Source organism: Amyelois transitella, chromosome 20 (assembly GCF_032362555.1).
Source record: "Amyelois transitella isolate CPQ chromosome 20, ilAmyTran1.1, whole genome shotgun sequence".
Lineage (NCBI taxonomy): Eukaryota > Metazoa > Arthropoda > Insecta > Lepidoptera > Pyralidae > Amyelois > Amyelois transitella.
In genome coordinates, this window is record NC_083523.1 from 8,342,549 (window position 1) to 8,362,358 (window position 19,810).

General features: G+C 33.9%; 1 protein-coding gene across 1 annotated transcript; it reads right to left on the reverse strand.

The window, feature by feature from the left end:
* Positions 1-4,220: 4,220 nt before the first annotated feature.
* Positions 4,221-18,481, reverse strand: LOC106131463 (aryl hydrocarbon receptor). The gene is made up of 7 exons (XM_013330573.2): positions 18,387-18,481; positions 16,939-17,028; positions 9,346-9,555; positions 8,632-8,819; positions 8,093-8,199; positions 5,391-5,532; positions 4,221-4,992 (listed from the first exon to the last, which is right to left on the reverse strand). Exons 1-7 carry the CDS (start codon positions 18,474-18,476, stop codon positions 4,221-4,223), a joined length of 1,599 nt encoding a protein of 532 aa, XP_013186027.2. The 5' UTR covers positions 18,477-18,481.
* Positions 18,482-19,810: the final 1,329 nt, after the last annotated feature.

The window sequence follows — 19,810 nt, forward strand, 5'->3', positions numbered from 1 at the left end:
AATTCCTACGGATCACACCATATCGTGAAAGGAGACTAAGGCTGAAAAATTGAGATCATTTTTATTCATCTTTTAGGCGAGCAAACTGTCATATAACATAATAATTTCAAATGAAAAGACGAAAATCACATCTTATGGAACTTAAAACTATAAGAAACAACTTTGTCGGCACTGTAGGTTAAAATTAAAAAAATACTAAAGGATCTTGTAAAGGAAATATCAGTTACCGAGAAAATCAATGTACAAACATACCTACATATTCTCGAAAAGACTGGAAGGTTCAAATGTTTGGCTTAATGATGATGATTGAGATTTAATAGTGACAGTTTGCTAGCCCATCGCTTACAAGAAGAATATATATGTAGGTACCAAGTTTGCTAATTTATAAGTCAAAATTTTAATTACGATATGTGCCATCTTTGCTTTGTTAATGTATACTATACATTATATATCTCTCATATTCAATGCTTTTGTCGTATGAAACAAATAGTATATGTGTTTACGATACCAGAAAGCGTACTTTTTTTTAGTTATGATCAACTATACCAGATGTCGCTACGTGCCTGAAATTTTCATAAAAAGTATAGCCTCACCCGTTATCGCCTTAAATGGAATGCCTTTTATTTTACAATACTATATTAATCTACTAAATTTTTAATTTTTTGTGGATGGATCGAAGGAAGTATGCAGAGATCGTGGCAAGTGGAAAGATGTAGTCTCTGCCTACCCCTCCGGGAATGAGTGATTTTATGTATGTAGCTGTGCCCGCGACTTCGTCCGCGTGGAATGGTTATTTTGGGCATCATTGAAGCCCTCAAGGATGAATAATTTTCCCCGTTTTTTTCACATTTTCCATTATTTCTTCGTTTTTTATAGTTGCAGCGTGATGTTATAAAGCCTAAAGCCTTCCTCGATAAATGGTCTATTCAACACAAAAAGAATTTTTCAATACGAACCATTAGTTCCCGAGATTAGCGCGTTCTAACAAACAAACTCTTCAGCTTTATAATATAAGTATAGATGGTATTAGGTATAATGCTGTCGTACAATGATAAATGACTTTGAATTTTAAATTTCGTAACATATTTGCTGGCAAACTCTTGCCTTGAGTTCATTCAAATGACGATAACTTTTTTTAGTGAACCGATTTTGATGAAACAAACTTTAAATGATTTTCGGAGTTAAAACAAAGCAATTGATTATTTTTTTTAATTATGTAAAAGACTGACAACCTATCCTCCATTGAATCTTAAATTTATCATTAATCTAAGTAAACATGGTCAACAAGGTAAATGTAATAAATAAAATAAAAAAAGTCAGTGGCATGAAAAATTTATTTGATTTTCTTTTTAATTACATTATTATGATATGCTAAAATAAATACAGAAATTGTTCGAATATTTTCATCTCATTATTTTATATGTTCATTTAAATTATTAATATTAATTAGATAATAATACAAAGGTAAGCGACTAACCTAATTATTTATTTACATTTGACGAATTTCAAACGTTGTGTGGTGAAGATATTGTAAAGAAAAACATGAAATATCTAAATTTCGATTATTAAACAATACAGTAAAAAATAATACAATTAGTTACAAAAAATTTTTGTATTTCAAAACGAAAACGAATTTTGCAATAATAATAATAAAAAAATAATGTAACACGTTTCATATTATTCAGGAATTATTAAATATTCTTTGTAACAAGCTCTAGTAAAGTATATTATCTACTATTGTCAGAAATATAAAAACATTAAAAATTGAATTATAATCTATTAAAATTATTGGGAAATTGAATGTTTTGTTAACTTTGAGCGGTACTGGCAATGGTAAATGCCAAATATGTTTTTATTATATTTTGTTAAATTAATCTTCATTTATTTTTCATTTATTATTATTAATTGTTATATTTGGTTAACAAAAAAGTTCCAATAGAGAAAAAAAAAAACGCTCAAAATTCGTTATAAAAAAAACTAATAATCGATTTTAAATATTTCTGGAAGCTAACTCGTTATGACTTTATCATAGTACAAATTATTTAAAAACGCCTAATTTTTTAACCCGTATCGACAAACAAGTTTTATAAGGAATATACTTACAATTGAGAAGACTGATGTTATTAAATGTTTAACGAACAACACTGTTTATAATGTTAACAGCTTTGAATTGAAGAGCTAAGTTGAATAGTTTTTAAAAACATTGAACTTTTTATATAAAAAAAAATGGTAGTTTTTGTAAATATTTTAGGTTAGGAAAAAACAACTTTCTCTATAGAAATCTGAGGCAAACGCTTGTAATTTGACATAGAATAGTATAGGTATATGACATACTTGATAATTAATAACAGTGTTATTCGTCTTATACAATTTTAAACTAACTTATTGACTAAACGGCAGAAGATACAAAAACGCCATCTTGCCCTGCCAACGCCGATCACTGTAGCACAACGAAAGTATATTATTAATTTTATATATCAATAATATAATTATATTATTTTTATATACTATTAATAATACAATTATTTTATTTTTATACATTATTAATAATATTTTTTATTTAATATTGTGAATAAAGAAAGTTCTAATTGGAAAGGCACGCAAAGTGTATGTACAGTGTGCTACGGTTGAACGTTGGCATGATAGTGCTGATTTGTGAATAGGTACAGACGCCTTTACAAATTTGATAAATCAATAAATCAAGTTTTATAATTATTATTCCTATTAAATATCCATATAATATTATTTCTCAGGTAAACATTAAGTCAAAATAATATTTCTGGATAAGATTACTTCACATGTGTTAATGGTAAAAGTGTTGTTATTTCAGATTTCTATTAAATTACTGATTTTTTGGATTTGAATTTATAAAATGTGATATGTCATAACGTAATATACTGTCACAACGTAAATCTTACAGTTACAAAACAATCCTGTTTTGAAGCCTAATTTCACTGGATTTTGAAAAAAATTGAACTATTTCAAACAATTTGAAATGACGTCCGTATTTTAATAAATTTAAATTCATGAATTACGTACGATATTCATGCTCATACAATGATATGTTTATTTAACCTATTTATTTTTTTTATAAAATGAAGCGAAGCAATTTATAAATTTTTTAATACAGCTGTGGCAGTGTAAGATTTCTTTTTAAATTTGCCTTCGTTTCTAATAAATTCACTCATTTCTAACCTTAAAAATGCTAAGGCTGCCTATTAAATTGAATATATACAAATTTGGACTATATTCGTGTAAAATTGCAATGCGTGTATAACTAAAATGGCGCATGTACGCTTTCCAGGAAGAAGATTCTCATTTTTGTAGGTATAAATTTACTAAGTCATTAACGCTCTTTTTATTTCTGAGTTTTATTGGAAGAGTAAATGAGAGATAGAATATGTGCCTTGTCAATGTTGTGTCTAAGAATAACCTTGTGATTTTTTAATTTATTTAAATTAATTGTAAAAAATAAATCACTTTACGAAAATAATATTTATTGGAAGAATTGGAAGAAGGGCTTTTGTTCCATTCAATTTAATTACATAATAATCAGTAAGAAAAGATTTAAAAGAATTTATATAAATAAAATGCCCATTTTTAAATGATTTGTAATTTTATAATTTGTAATTTTTCTTTTGCTGGATTTAGTACATGCGTCATCAATGGACCTAAATTAAAAATATTTGGAAAACTTTCTTTAATTATTATACAAGTAGATTATAGGATTACGATAATATTAGATAATTCTATTACTTCAGTATTACACGTATAATACAAGTAATCTACATGGAGATATTGGAAAGACCCTGTTTAACAAGACCTAGTTAGCATCTGATGTTCTAGATCACTGAGCGAGGTAATATATATAACTAATCTGAATTTTTTTAAAATTGAAATTACTATTCTTTTTAATAAAATTCTTTGATATGTAAGTACGATATGACATCAAAACAACAAAATAAAACTTTACAAATTTTGCTCGGTCTAAACAAATTCCACATATGCAATTAACAAATTCAAATGTGGAACAAGATTTGATTTTGTTGCCAACAGCCTTACGTTAAAACATCATCCATATACCTCAAATCTGGGTGACGTCTTATTAACTAACAGACTGTACTAACGTTCAATCAAACTGCATTTGGTAATATAAATCGTCAAAAAAAAAAAAATACTATCACTAAACAATGAACTACTTAATTGGATTGCACAAAAAGTCACTGGGTCGCTTCAGCGGTGTGGTAATGTGATGGATGGTAGCGCCAAACCTGTGGTGGAGAGTACTCCACGGGAGCTTCCTGGGCGGCCGCGCCCGCGCCCCACATGAGCACGGTCTGGCGCGGAGTCTCCGCCGCCTGCAGCCTGTCTGGGTCAGTGGACCCGCTTGAACCCCCCGGACTAGGCCCTGGAACCACGCTCGGAGACCTCCTCTCTTGCCCTGTCACTGGACTCATATATCTGCCGCTACTGTCCACGTACGTATACTCTCTTGAAGGCGGCCTATGATATGTTGGTGTTACTTCGTAGCCGGGCGGCGGCGCCGGTTCAAGAAAGCCGTTTGGCGCGTAAGGAGTGTAGTGGTAAGATAAAGGTTTATACTGATGGAAGAGATTGTCTGCTGTTAGGAATCTATCGTCTAAGGGAGGGGGAGCATAATGCAGAGATGGGGCTGGAGGGTATTCCCCATATGGAGCGGTGTAGGCCCCATTGAGGTTCGTATACGCTGCGGCGACCGCATCAGCAGCTAAATAGTCCACTGGCGCAGGCGCAGGAGTTGTGGGCACTCGTCTTTTGTTCCGACAAGTTGACAAGAAGTCTCTCAATTGAGTTTTGTACCTCCTAGCGGCTCTAGGGGGAGTTGTGACTGTAGACTCGCAGCCAGATAATTGTTCCGTTTCGGAGAAGTATAAACTAGTCAGACCAGTATCGAGATAGCTGACTTTGAAGTCCATTGTTCTTTTTCCTAGGAGATCTCTGCCTTCTTCCTCCCTGAAAAGAAGACGAATCGACGATTAGTATACCCATAGGGAAATTTTATAAAAACTATTAGCCTAATTTAGAAAGTAGAAATTTATAAGATTCACACCAAGGCCAAAAATATGTATTTACTTTATGATGCCGTGTGATTCCCGGCATGAATAGAAAGAAGAATAGGACCACTCCATCTCTTTCCCATGGATGTCGTCAAAGGCGACTAAGGGATAGGCATAATCACTTGGAATTCTCCTTTTTGGCCATGGGCAAGAAACCTGTCACAATGAATCTCAATTCTCAATCTGAAAGCCAAAGCCAAGCCAAGCTGAACGTGGCCTATCAGTTCTTTCAAGTCTGTTGGCTCTGTTTACTCCGCAAGGGATGTAGACTTTATGATAACAGTTTCAACTTACATAAGAGGCCTGTGCGTGCTGATGACGAAGTCAGGCTTGGAGTTCTTGTAGACCAGCCTGGAGGAGGTCTGCAGCCACTGCCACTGCCCGTCCTTCGTCTGGAAGCGGTACGCGATCATGCCGGAAGCACCTGTTTTTAATACTGGAACAGACAAAAATTTATCAATAAGTTGGAATGTTTATCTAAGGCAGTCTTTCCCAAAGTGGGCGATAACGCCCCCTTGTGGGCGCTGCAGGTCTCAATAAGTTTGGGACTCTCTGATCTAATTCTCGTGTCACAATGTTCGTTCCCGTACTCCTCCGAAACGGCTTGACCGTTTCTTATGAAATTTTGTCAGCATATTGAGTAGGTCTGAGAATCGGCCACCATCTATTTTTCATACCCCTAAGTGATAAGTGTTGTCAATCTTAAAATAAATTTCAACTAGAAATTACTTAAAAGTTATTTATATGGCAAAACGTTTGCCGGGACAGGTAGATTTTGTATATTTTCAATAATATGATAAATTTATTAGTACAAATGAGTTTTTTATTAGTTTCTCATTTTCATAGTTTTTTCATCTGTTCATGTTATAGTTCGTTGCATTCTCTCCTGTTATATTTTAGAGCTCAGGGTCTACTTTTCGATATTTACTCTCAACGTTGTACAGTCATCGGCATCTTCAATTTAAGTATATCATCATGCAAATCATGACTTTAGTAACTACTATAAGTAAAGATTTTTAAATTGTATCATCCTTTTGTACGATCGCGTTCATATCTGCAGTCATAGTTTTAAAATTCTTACGGGTTAAAATAGCGTGCACTGTGGTTCCACTAGATACACACACACATGCATATTGAAAAAGAATAAATATTCCATCAAATGAATACGGTCTTTAATACCAATGATTACTAAGTAAAACAGTTTATTATTCTATGACATATAACATAACAAAACAGAAAGAGACGTTAATCGACTATGGCCGAACTGGGCCCGATAATTGTCGATCGAGATATCGTCGTCTCTCATTATTTGCATAAGATTTGCCTATAGAGGGAGCCTGTGACTGCCAGGCTTATGTCATTGCAATAAAGTTAAAAGTTTGTCTGCACACGATCCTAACATAGGTAGTGGTTCCTTTGAAAGTTATTGGGTAGCAATTTTATTACTACGTGTGTGCAAGTGAGATCTAAGATAGATAATCTCGCTTGCTCACACTCGCTTGTTCTAGTTACTAGCGGATCCGAAGTTATACAAGGAATTTTTGTCTATTTAAAAAAAAAAAATTAATGTTTCACGGTGCCATTTGAACTAAGTAACTGACTGACTAACTTACTAACTGATATCTAAGAATTACAATACGCGTGTCTTCAAACACGGAAATCAGCAAGAAATATTAAACAAGAGGGAGCAAAATAAAACATTCAATAATTAAAATTAGTAAATTTTATTGAAACAGTTTACCTATAGTTTTGTTTACATATTGATGATTATATAAAGGTATACATACAGCATATTACACTAATTTACTTCTCATTTACTTATCTCCTGTTATTAAGGTTACAGCTTAATTATTCGTTTTCATAAAGAAAAGATATTGAAGCTGTCCTTAAAATACTATCTAAGTAGTAGTTTTAATATAAACTGGCAGAACCTTTCACGCACTATATGGACTCGATGCACAGGGTAGTTGTCTTGCACAAATGATATTGTTGGCATATCATCAATCGGATAAATACACCGCACAGTTGGTAACATGGTTTCTTCCAGCACTTGCACATAATGAGCAGCTGTAGCGCGTCCTGCTATCCACATCTGTTCTCCAGGTCCAGCAGCACTCATCCAGCCCCACATATTTACAGATATGCGTCCAGACTCCATATTTGGCACAATATTTTTTTCTTCATACCGAGTTGCATTTCTTCGCCATAAATGAAGCCTACCGTGCTGCGATGACGTAAACGACCTTTTCGTCCGTAAATATCGCTTTGTTCCAGTCAAAATCCAAATACTGCCGAGCAAATTCTAAATGTTTTTGCTTATTTATTTCGAATAAATACGGCTTTCTTGCTGGCTGTCTGTGGTGTAGTCCCTCACGGTGCAAACTCGACGAACAGTAACCACTGATGTGTCGAACTGTTCCGCAAATATTCTGGTCGGTATGAAGCCATTATTTTCGTACTGTTCCACCATGGATCTCCGCTGTGTGGCGTGTCGCTGTGTTGATTAGCGGACGATGGCCGATGCGCGGTCGACTTTTTACACTACCCTCTTCTTGATGGCGCGTTACCCAACGCTTTACCGCTTGTTGTTTATTGTGTTATTTGTGTGAATGTGTGAGTGACAGCGGTGACTGCAAGCTATAAAGTTTTGCGAACTATGACTGCAATTATGAACGCGACCGTACGTGGGATGACCATTCGTCTTATTGACCAAAAAAGTAATTTATATTGGTATTGTGGATTAAGTGTAACACATTTTTTTTTATTCTACTCTAAGTTTAATTGATATTGTGAAGTTGAAGTTGTTGAAGAAAATGCTGCAGTGCAGTTTGTTACCGCTTCTTCTGCACTGACGCCTTGGAAGCGGCAGTAAACTTAGTTTTAAGATATATATTTGACGTCAACCAATGTTGTTAAACCATACGTTTTGACAATTATTAAGCGATATGAAGTATCCTATAGTAATGAATAAAAATTTTGAATTTGAATTTACTTACATTCCTGATGAGCACTGGCCACATACGCGAGATCGTCGTAATGTACGAGATCGTAGCCGCCCATGTTGGCTAGCTCAGCATCTGTGTAGCCTAGCAGCATTTTACCCCTGAAACAACAAAGAATATTCAATAAGATATTTATAAAAGAAAAATTATAAAAAAGACATCTTCGATTGACGCCTGAATAAAAAAATTGAGCAAAGTTTTGAATTAGAGAATTCGTGGCATGTTGAATTCAAAGTTCGTAGTTTTTTTCTATAGCTTATAATATTTGTCAACATCATTACATTTATTTATAAAATAGAGCTGTGGATTGGTGTGGACACACCTTGTGCGACATAAAAGTCTTAGGCATTCTATATAGCTTTTTGGCGTCTTCCTCTTTTTCTCTAGTAGTATATCTAAATGTGTGGTCCATCCCTGCATTTTAAAGTTAAAACGTTGACTGTTATATAGACATCAGTTATGTAATAAAAGCTTTAATTATTATTTTATTAACCTTATCTATTAGCTGTACAATGTATTGTATTAATACTTACCTTTGATCCATTGAGACTAGAGAAAGGTCGAGTTTATGTTTGCTCTTGAACATAACCTCCTTCTGCGGGATTTCCAGCAGGCTTGGAGGACCAAAAGGCGCGCAAATTGCAAATAAAGCTAGAGGTGGCTCTTCTGTCTTCTTGTTCTGACCATGGAGTACTTTGATTCGACCCCGTATATCCAGCCTCTGTAAGAAAAAAATCATAAAAATAAAGGTAAAGGTGAAAATATTTTTTCCTGGTAAAGGGTCAGGTCAAAAGTACCCGAAACCGCCGAGCTTGCATGAAGAGAGTTATGAATGTGGATGAAGCGAAGGAAATATGCAGAGATCGTGGCAAGTGGAAAGAGGTAGTCTCTGCCTACCCCTCCGGGAAAGAGGCGTGATTTTATGTATGTATGTATGTAAAGGTGAAAATTCTTGACATAAAATTTCCTTAGTAAACATTATTGTTCTGTATAATAATAAAAACAAAACCAACCATCTACGTACAAGACATGTATTACCTTTTAAATTAACAAATTTTCACGAATAGTTAAATCGCCGATAACTGAAGCACTTAAACTTAGCTAACATACTTACTTATCCTAAACCTTTCTGGAAAAAGGGCCGACATTTTTATATACCAATTCAAAGTTTATTAAAATAGGCTAACCCAGAATTTAACGAAAGAAGTGCTGACTGCACTGAGCATGAAGAATTGTATGTCACTTACCAAGAAACCAGAAGTATTGTCCAACAGACATCTAAACCGCACAGTGAAGCTTCTTTCCAAAAGATTCGTCCTGTCCGGCCTTAGAACATCCTGGAGGGTCAGACTGCTGGCTTCTGGAGGCAGGAAAGAGTTCCATAGCAGCTGCCGTTGTAACTCCTCTCGGTCTTCAGAATGAACCAGCTCGTATACCGATTGGTGGACTATGTCTGACTGGAAATAAGAGAAATAATACACATGAATTTTAAATTCGATCTCAAGATAATTTAAACACATGATTTTAAATGGCATCGGGCTGGATATATGTGCCGCAGAGATAATGAAAGATGGATCCATATAATTATTTTTGGAGATCCCAGACAGGAAGGAGAATTGTGAGCAAACTAGCACTTAGATGATCGGACAACATTAAAAAGGCGGCAAATCTGCCCTTGACTAGAACAGTCGTATTTAGGTCCAATTGTAAAGGTATGGAACAAGCATATGTCCAACAATGGACGTTGATATGCTGAGAAGAGAAGGGAGACTTTCAACAGAAGATAAAATACTTATTTAAAAATAAATAAATATTTAGCTTGTCCCAATGCTTTGAAAAGGATGGTTATTTCTTCGAAATTAATATAGATAATAACTCACATATTAAAATCAATTTAGCTGCCTTGTTATTTAATCAATTAATCATAAGGAAAGGTGCAATATTTTTTTATTCCTCTTCGAAATATTAAACCTAATGTATTGGTTAATATCGACGACATTGTTTCAAAGAAGATTGTAAACGTTATTGTTAATAGGGCTCGTTTTTCAATAGAGAGTTGGAACATCGCGCTAAGAAAATATTTAAAAATGTTAAATACCTAAATCCAATTCAATTCCCAAATAATTTTAAGCTAAACTTATTACATCATATATGGACAAGATAACAAGGTAACAATGCATAACGTGAGAATAAAAGAGCAAGTCATCAACTAAACCGTAAATCAATAAAAGCCTGAAATTGATTCAAGCTCAATCATTAAAGAATCATCTGTAACGAAGATGGACATATTCATTACCAACTCAACAAAAGCATTTTATTGACTTATCTCCTGGTAATAAAGTACATAATCGCATGTAATCGATATCCATTTATTTTTAACACGTCATATAATAATAAACCGTGTAAACAGTGTGGATAATACGCGAACAACACATGATGCTAGTACAAAACTAATTGATAATCAATGGGGCTGCCTCAAGGCAGAACTCTGGGCCCCTCGCCGTTGACATGTAAATGAATGATTCAAACCCCCTAAATTGGGGTGGTTCGGTTTTCGTACAATGTGAGTTGGAACATATTGCGATAGTAAATGTCAGAAGATGATTTGTTGGGTAATTGCTTTTTGTTCTCGTTTGGGGTTGGGCTCGGTTGCCATGGCTCGGACCAATGTTTTGTTGATACCTTTGTTTTGTTAGGTATTTTTCTTTATGTCTTTAGTGAAAGGTAATATTACAGTTACGTTTGTGTTCGCTTCGTTTTGCGATCTTTCTATTATTACGCGTTCATTGTTGTTCATACAACACGATAAAGTATTTACGTTTTAGATTTACCTACTTTATTGTAACGTTTTCTGATCTTTCTTTGATTTTTATTTCAGTATTTACTTATGTTAAAAGAAATGATTTTAATGATGATGAATATAATGAATTTTCTCATTTATTTAAAATAATCTAAAATTCTGAACACAATTCGGTATTGTCTAAAAATCTATTCACATCAGTCGAATGAAGATTTATAGAACTATCATTAAGCTGTTTCCACAATTACCATCCAAACCCCAAGTAAAACATCAAGCCATTACACCAGACGATCGATGGTCACCACCTGGTGTGCGGGCTTCAAGTTAATCTACGATTACACTCCCTCTCATATTGTTATTTAATTTTATTCATGCGTTTTGGGGTTCATTATTATTTTTGGTGTGATATGGAGTAGTAGCTTTTGTTTTAGGACTTTTATTAATTAAATCTGATTAAAGTGTTGTTTTGACTATAAAGAAAATATGAAGGTAAACTTAATTATAATTTATAAATATACTCAAAATCAAACAATTCAAAAGCTAGAGTAATAAATTGTTTCTATTAAGATTCCTTATGTTATAGCATAAGTATTAGGTCAACGATACAATTGACATTTTAATAATTTTGCAAAATGCAAACTCAGGTCAAAGAAATTATTTCTTTGCTTTATTATTTGAGTAATTAATACAACTATTAAATACCTTTACTTAGTAAGGGTAATTTTCCTGTTTCTCAAACCAGTCTTAAATAATGTAATGTTTCCAAATGGATTATATACCTATAAATTTATCTATATCTACGATTACATCTTCATCGCTCTCATTGTCCTTTCTTTCAGTATCATTGTCCACATTTCCTTTACCTATAACGGTAATTCCCCTGTCTCAGCCACGTGGCACGTCAGTCAGCGGCAATACCCTGACCGATTTAATGACTCGAAATCGATTTGTTTTAATCGCAACTCACCCCTGCGCACTGGAGCATAGATTTATTAGCAGGGTAGGTAAGGTTATTTATTTGATTGTTAAAAATCCCGGTCTTGCCGCCCAATAAAGTTTCATTGCCATATTTTTGTGATTTTATTTATTTTACGGCTTTTGAAAGCCGTACTGTTTGTGAGTTGCTGCCGTGTGGTTCAGTGATATAAACATTAAATACAGTAGACAGGGTATCTAAGTTTTTGAAGAGCTAGAAATGTAGATATGAAAATTAATACTCAGGTAGACAATTTGATGGTTTTTTTTTGCTTCTAAGAATAGAAAATATTTGTTGTTAAATTTCAATTAGTTCGATCAAAATATTTTTCACCTTTGACAACTATACCAGACAAAATAGCATATACTTACCTAGAAATACTCTTAAAATAAATACTTATATTAACTAAAGTAAAATGAATTCAAATTAAAACTATTACAAATATAGTACAGTCCCTGAGTAGTATCAACTTGCGAATACTTATGTTAAAATAAAGTTTTATAGTTACATTTATTTTAAAGTTAAAAACACAAAAATGTTTTAAAAACGTCAGTAAAATAGATTAATTCTGAGGTTGCTGTGAAGAGTCCTAATAACAATATAGGATAGAAAATGCACTGTTTTTCTCACAATAAAAACAGTTCTTCAGTCTATTGTTGCGAAGTATTATTTAATTAATTATAACGCTACGAACCGCCCATCGCACGTTATTCAGCTTTTAATGAATATTTATTACGTTAATGAACATTAAATAAACATTTGGTTAGGTTTTTCTAAAGGTTTTTCCTTTATTAAGCTACACTAGGCTATCGTCCATTAAATATGATATGTGAATTTTAGGTTTTTGTTCAATGTTGGTTGATGTTTCATGTTGGCATTTATTTTTATAAAATACATAATGAAGATGGAATTTTTTTGGGAAAAAATACATTAGGGCTAGCGCTGCACATTATCTCTTGAATGTGCAAGATCTCACGATATTTTCCCTCGCTTTCAGAGATTTTTTTGCATTTAACTTAATGGGCTTAAGTCAGATAACAGTTATGATACCTACTTAGAACAGCGTATCACTTCTCATTATAGGAAACTAGCTGTTGTCCGCGACTTCGTTCGCCTTTAATTTTAACTTATTTTATTATTCCAAAGTCTAAGCTTTCATGAATTTCCGTTGAGTAGGTTTTGCATGAAAAAGTAACAAATACACACACATATTTACACACCGTTACAAACTTTCGCATTAGTAATATTAGTAGCAGAGAATGTGCCATGTGGTTCCCGGCACCAATAGTAAAAATAATCGGAACACTCCATCTCTTTCCCATGGATGTCGTAAAAGGCGACTAAAGGATAGTCTTATAAACTTGGAATTCTTCTTTTAGGCTATGAACTACCAACCTGTCACTTCAATTACCTAAGCCAAGCAGCTGAACGTGGCCTATTGGTATTTTTGAGACAGTTGGCTCAGTTTACGGTAGCGGCAGTAGATAGGTATAATTAGATTTAAGTGATGTGACGTCAATAAGTGATACCTTGTATCCAATTTTGAAAATAAATCTATTCTATTCTATTCTATAGTATTTAAACAAAAAAAAAATTATTTGGTTGACTGGAAGAAATCCCGATTGGGATAAGTCCGCCATTGTACGTATTCTTCTAGTATATCAAATGACTGTTTTCTTAAATTTTTTTGTTAAATTTCTTTTTTTATGTGCAATAAAGAGTTTATAAACAAACAAACAAAAAAGTGTTTTATTATAAATAAAAATAAATAAATATGTACCTACGGGACAAATTACACAGATTGAGTTAGCCTCGAAGTAAGTTCGAGACTTGTGTTACGAGATTCAAACTCAACGATACTATATTTTTATAATAAATACTTACCTAAATAGATAAACATCCAAGACCCAGGCCAATCAGAAAAAGTTATTTTCTCATCATGCCCTGGCCGGTATTCGAACCCGGGACCTCCGGTGAATTATGAAACTGAAAATATTTGGGTCGCTACGAAATACCGAGTAAGTATTCACTGAGTTTTTCGACATCAAACCGCGGTAGGTAGGTAAGGCAATAAAATTTACGTCGCCAACAAAACTTTTATTATAAGTTAAGGGTTGATTTTTCGTTTGATTAGACCGGGGTATGCTGATAGTAATAATTCACTATGAACTTTCGATGTTAATGTAAGCAGTTATTAATGTGACGTTTTAGTAAGTGCCGTTTGTTTTCGGGGTCCCTAGTAGAAAATACTTTTAATAATAAGTAGCACTTATGTACAACAATTTATGTGTTAAATGCTCCTGTATAAATGCAAATAAATAACTAAATACTTACATATAGTCACGTCTATATACCTTGCGGGGTAGGCAGAGTCTCGAAAGGACTCAAAGAAAGAATCCAAGTATATAAGCCTCTTAGTCGGTTTTTACAACATCCATGGGAAAAAGATGGCTTGGTCGTATTCTTTTTTCTATTGGTGCCGAGAACCGTACGTCACAATAATTAACGTAATTTTAGTACTTACATACGTACTTAAATACCCTTTTATAATCCTTTGCGGGGTAGACAGAGCCAACAATCTTGAAAACACCAGTAGGTCACGTTGTTTAATGGTAATTTAGATTTCTTAATTGCAAAGGTTTTTCGAAACGTCTAATTTAAAATGTCAACCTTGAAACAGTAATAAAAAATACCTTAGCGATTATATTGGTCTGAGTTCAGCACAAACACATTTTATAAGCCATTAAATTTAAAAAAAATGTCTTAATTGTTAATTATGTGTAATAAGAAACAATATCTGAATGTACTGAACCCAATTTTATTGCTTTTAATTATTTATTTCATTCGTTGAAACTACTCAACAAAAAGTCATGGCGATAAAACTGTTTTATGTAAGTTAAACTCTGAAAAGTTCACTTATCGTCGGGTAATTATAATTTAGGGTTCGTTTAGGGTTCAGAGTACACAAAAAAAAATTATAAAAAATTAGGGATAAGTCCGCCATTGTAAGTTTTATTTATGTACTATTTTTTATAAGTGTGTAATTTTCTGTGCAATAAAGATATTACAAACAAACAAATTTAATGCGAAATATTGACCTTGATTGAAGTTATATAGTTTATACTTACGGTAGTTCAAAAAAGTCGCCTGGGAGGTTTTATTTTTGAAGATTTAACTTAACGTGACTTGTTAAACAAAGTGATTTCAATATCATTTTAAAAGGTTAAATTAGATTTAGTTCAAATTTTTCGACGTAAACTAATTATATTATATAATATTCTGAAAAGTGTGACTTTGTTTTTTTAATTTATGCAGTCTCTTATTTGATCAACAATCCAACTGAGTAAAGTGAGTTTTATTTATAAAAGTGATAAAATTGGATGACAACATTTATTGCAAATCTTAAAAATCATTTGATAACTAAGCAAAAACGTATTATTAAAATTTTGATTACCATACAAATTTATATATAAAAGCATTTCTGAAAATCATTAAAATTAATCGTAATAATAGTGGAACCCTTAAATAAACTAACCGACTCACGCTTGACCACCGTTATTATACACAGCAATAATTAAAATTCGTGACTTATCTCACTTTACTAGGTGATTAATAAGGTCGCGTATGATTTGAAATTAGGTTATTATTCAAAAAAAAGAAAATAACGATGCAGTCACCGTGATATTTTGATTTTGATAAGTGTAAATTAATTAGTAGGAAGTACTGTTACTTTCCGTTAAGTGCCGTGTGGTTCCAGGCACCAATAGAAAAAAGAATAGGACCACTCCATCTCTCTCCCATGGATGTCGTAAAAGGCGACTAAGGGGTGAGCTTATAAACTTGGGATTCTTCTTTTAGGCGATGGGCTAGCAACCTGTCACTATTTGAATCTCAATTCTATCTCAAAGCCAAATAGCTGAGCGTGGCCTATCAGACTTTACAAGACTGTTGGCTCTGTCTGCTCCGCAAGGGATATAGACGTGATTATATGTATGTATGTAATGTTAAGTACTTTCCCTCGCCGTAAGAGTCAACTAACGGAATAAACCTACACATCCAGGCAACTACTAGTTAAGTAAACATTATCCAAACGCATTACGTTCTTCTACAAAGGTAACGGAGGTCATACAGGAGTCGCTTCGTATTAATACTAATTTACTCATACTCATGTCTAATAGGGAACCAAACGACCTATAGGGAATAGAATAGAATAGATTTATTTTCAAAATTGGATACAAGGTATCACTTATTGACGTCACATCACTTAAATCTAATTATAACTACTACCGCTTCCAAAGCGCATGTGTAGAAGAAGCTGCGGAACAAACTACACTGCAGCATTTTCATCGGACGTCAATGTACAAATATAGATCTCTTAAATCTAAATCGAATCATGAAAGGGTGCGCTGTCAGATAGCAAAACATAACCAGAAGGTTGGTGGGGTTGGGTGATGTTACTCCACTGAGGATCGTGATAATAGACACATACCTACTGGGCTCCCCTTAGAAGTAAATGAAGAAAATGCTGCAGTGCAGTTTGTTACCGCTTCTTCTGCACTGACGCCTTGGAAGCGGCATTAAACTTAGTTTTTAAGTTATTTATTTGACGTCAACCAATGTTGTTAAACCATACGTTTTGACAATTATTAAGCGATATCCTATAGTAATGAATAAAAATTTTGTTTTTTTTTTTTTTGAGTAAAATATCACCGGGACTTACGTCAGGATACTGACTTTTTCTTTCCATTGCAGTTAAAGGCGAGTAAGGGAATAAACACTTTTGTCAAGCGCAACAGTCATGATCTAAGTTCACCTGTAACAGGGTGGTCACATAAAATGTCATGAGGAAACCTGCACATTCAGGCAACTGGATGTGTAACCATGGATCCTATACGGGTTACGTTTTTACCTGCAAATGTTACGGAGGTCAGATGAGAGTCGCTTCGTGTAAAAACCTGACTCACCCAATCCAGGATTCATCGTCAAAGGCATACCCCGGGCTCCTCTCCAGAGAGGTGAGGATGCAACCGGGACTAAAGCAAGGAAGAAGAAGAAGATTCATACCTGATGGAAGCCTAGGTAGCTCTCAATGCTGTGAGTGGCGAAGAACACTTCTCCTTCGCAAGTAAGAATCATAAGGAAGCCATTGAGTGCCTGAAATTAAAAAAAAAATGTTTAACATAGCAAATTTAGAAGCAGTAGGTAATATACAGATAAGAAATTCAAATATATTAGAGATCGACTATTGCACTAATCCATTTGGCTAATCGTGGAGTTTGAGTATTGTGTCTTTTTTGTTCTATCTACCCCGTAGGAATAATGACGTGTGATAAAATCATAAAACTCTTGGGTTACTCACTATATGACTCGGAGACAAAGTAGGTGAAATTTGGCATATATATATATATATGCCAAATTTCACCTACTACACATATGTACACACATATAGCTACATCTATATCCCTTGCGGGGAAGACAGATCCAACAATATTAAAGACTGAAAGGGCACGTTCAGCTTTATGTTGAAATTGAGATTCAAATAGTGACAGGTTGCTAGCCCATCATTAACAAGAGGTATCCCAAGTTTATAAGAATATCTCTTAGTCAGCTTTTACTACATTCATGGGAAAGATATGGAGAGGTCCTATTCTCTACAAAAATAATAGTATTTGAAACGTTGGAAAGAGAGTTTTCTGAGGAAGATTTTTATCTAAAAATGCTATCCGTGCAAAGTCGGGTCCGCTAGTAAGTAATAAAACTTGCTAGTATTATTGTTTTCCGTTCAAACTTTTATCATCCAGAAATACTCTAGAAACTGAATTCGCCGGTAAATTTCAGCAAAAAAAGCAATAAACAGCAACTTTTCCGACTAAAGTTTCTTCGGTGCCGGCGACACACGTTGATTTATGGGAATCGAACCCAAATACTTTACGTTGCACGTATCTATACATTGACATAAATATTTTAGAACCGTCATATATCTGTAATTGGTGTACCGCAAAGAAGAAGAATCATAAGTTTATAAGCCTATCCTTTAGTCGCCTTTTACGACATCCATGGGAATGAGACGGAGTGGTGGTACTATTCTTTTTTTTATTGGTGCCGGGAACCACACACACACCACATACCATAAACGGGAAAATGTGGATATTTGTATATATATATATATGTATATATATTGTTGCTAAACGAATATTTGCCGCTGACAAAGCTGTTTTCTACATAGAACGTTTATAAAGTTGTACTGAAACTTACTTAAAACAATAACGTCCCATCCCAAACTCATTTAATATTATAAGTTAATGCAAAATAACTTTGTTTATTTATTTTCTCTTTGACACATGGTTCTATACGTCGTCTGAGGGAGCACTAAGAGAGATTTTCAAAATTACAACAAAATCAAAATAAGTAGTTTATTTTATTTCAAGAGCTATAATTCCACATACAGACAGACACTTAAAACTTCTAACACCCCTTCGTTTCAGGGTCGGGGGTTAAAATAGCTACTTTACCTGTAAGAACATTTCTCCGTCCGGCATAGCGTGGTCATACGGTGAATGCTCTCGTCTGTGACCGTGTAACTCTTCCTTTTCCTTGTGCATGACCACTGTAACAAAACAAAATTAATTTTAATTAAACCAAATTCAAAAATTTTATTTATAACTAGCTGTGCCCGCGACTTCGTCCGCGTGGAATAGTAATTTTGGGCATCATTGAAGCCCTCAAAGATGAATAATTTTCTCCGTTTTATTTCACATTTCCCATTATTTCTTCGCTTCTTTTAGTGCAACTATTAGAAGCGAAGAAATAATGGAAATGACGTGATGTTATATAGCCATAAAGCCTTCCGGGATAAATGGTCTATTCAACACAAAAACTATTTTTCAATTCGAGCCAGTAGTTCCTGAGATAAGCGCGTTCAAACAAACAAACATACAAACAAAATCTTCAGCTTTATAATATTAGTATAGATTATGGGACACTTCATATCACTTAATAATTGTCATATCTTTTGGTTTCACAACATTGGTTGACGTCAAATAAACGACTTTAAAGTAAGTTTACTGCCGCTTCCAAAGCGTCAGTGCAGAAGAAGCGGTAACAAACTGCACAGTAGCATTTTCTTCAAACCAGTGATGTTATCATCATCAGCGCATGTAAGTACAATAAACACCACGATTAGTTGAAGACGGACTGCGCAACTTTATGTATATAACATGCAGATCTCATTTTCACACCATTCTTATTATTCCTACTCAGAGGACTTCTTTTTACTCCTTTTCCTTCTCTCTTCATGCTGTACGACTGTGGAATTCATATATATATACGGGACAAATTACACAGATAGAGTTAGCGTCGAAGTAAGTTCGAAACTTGTCTTACGAGATACTAACTCAACGATACTATATTTTAGAATAAATACTTATATAGATAAACATCCAAGACCCAGGCCAATTAGAGAAAGTTCGTTTCTCATCATGCCCTGGCCGGGATTCGAACCCGGGACCTCTGGTGACACAGACAAGCGCACTACCGCTGCGCTACAGAGGCCGTCAAATTCTTTACATACATGTCACGTCTATATCCCTTGCGGGGTAGACAGAAGACGATGGGACGATGTTGCAGATAAAATAATACTATATTTATTATTTTATTCAATGCCAGGAACCTTATGGCCTTATTAGTATACTCAGTCATAAAAAAAATTCACAACCTATTGAGAACCGCTCTTCTGCAAGTTGGTTCATGTAAAATTATGTCGCTATTACCCCCAAGGTGGGCAACGCGGCTAACAAGGTAAATTTAAATTTATTTTCAATTCAATATGAACAAAAAAAAAAGAGTAGCACATGTATCAATATAATTATATCTCCAACACTCCATTGTATCTAAGTGACATTCACAACTGATAACAAATTATTAGTAAAAACACCTT

What these genes read in the sequence shown, in the direction of transcription:
- LOC106131463 (XM_013330573.2), bottom strand. Translation starts at nt 18,476, where the DNA reads ATGCACAAGGAAAAGGAAGAGTTACACGGTCACAGACGAGAGCATTCA. An exon ending in CTAGTCTCAATGGATCAAAG is followed by an intron (nt 8,200 to 8,631) that starts GTAAGTATTAAT and finishes TTGTTGTTTCAG; the next exon opens with GGGTAAAATGCTGCTAGGCT. An exon ending in GGCCAGTGCTCATCAGGAAT is followed by an intron (nt 5,533 to 8,092) that starts GTAAGTAAATTC and finishes TGTCTGTTCCAG; the next exon opens with TATTAAAAACAGGTGCTTCC.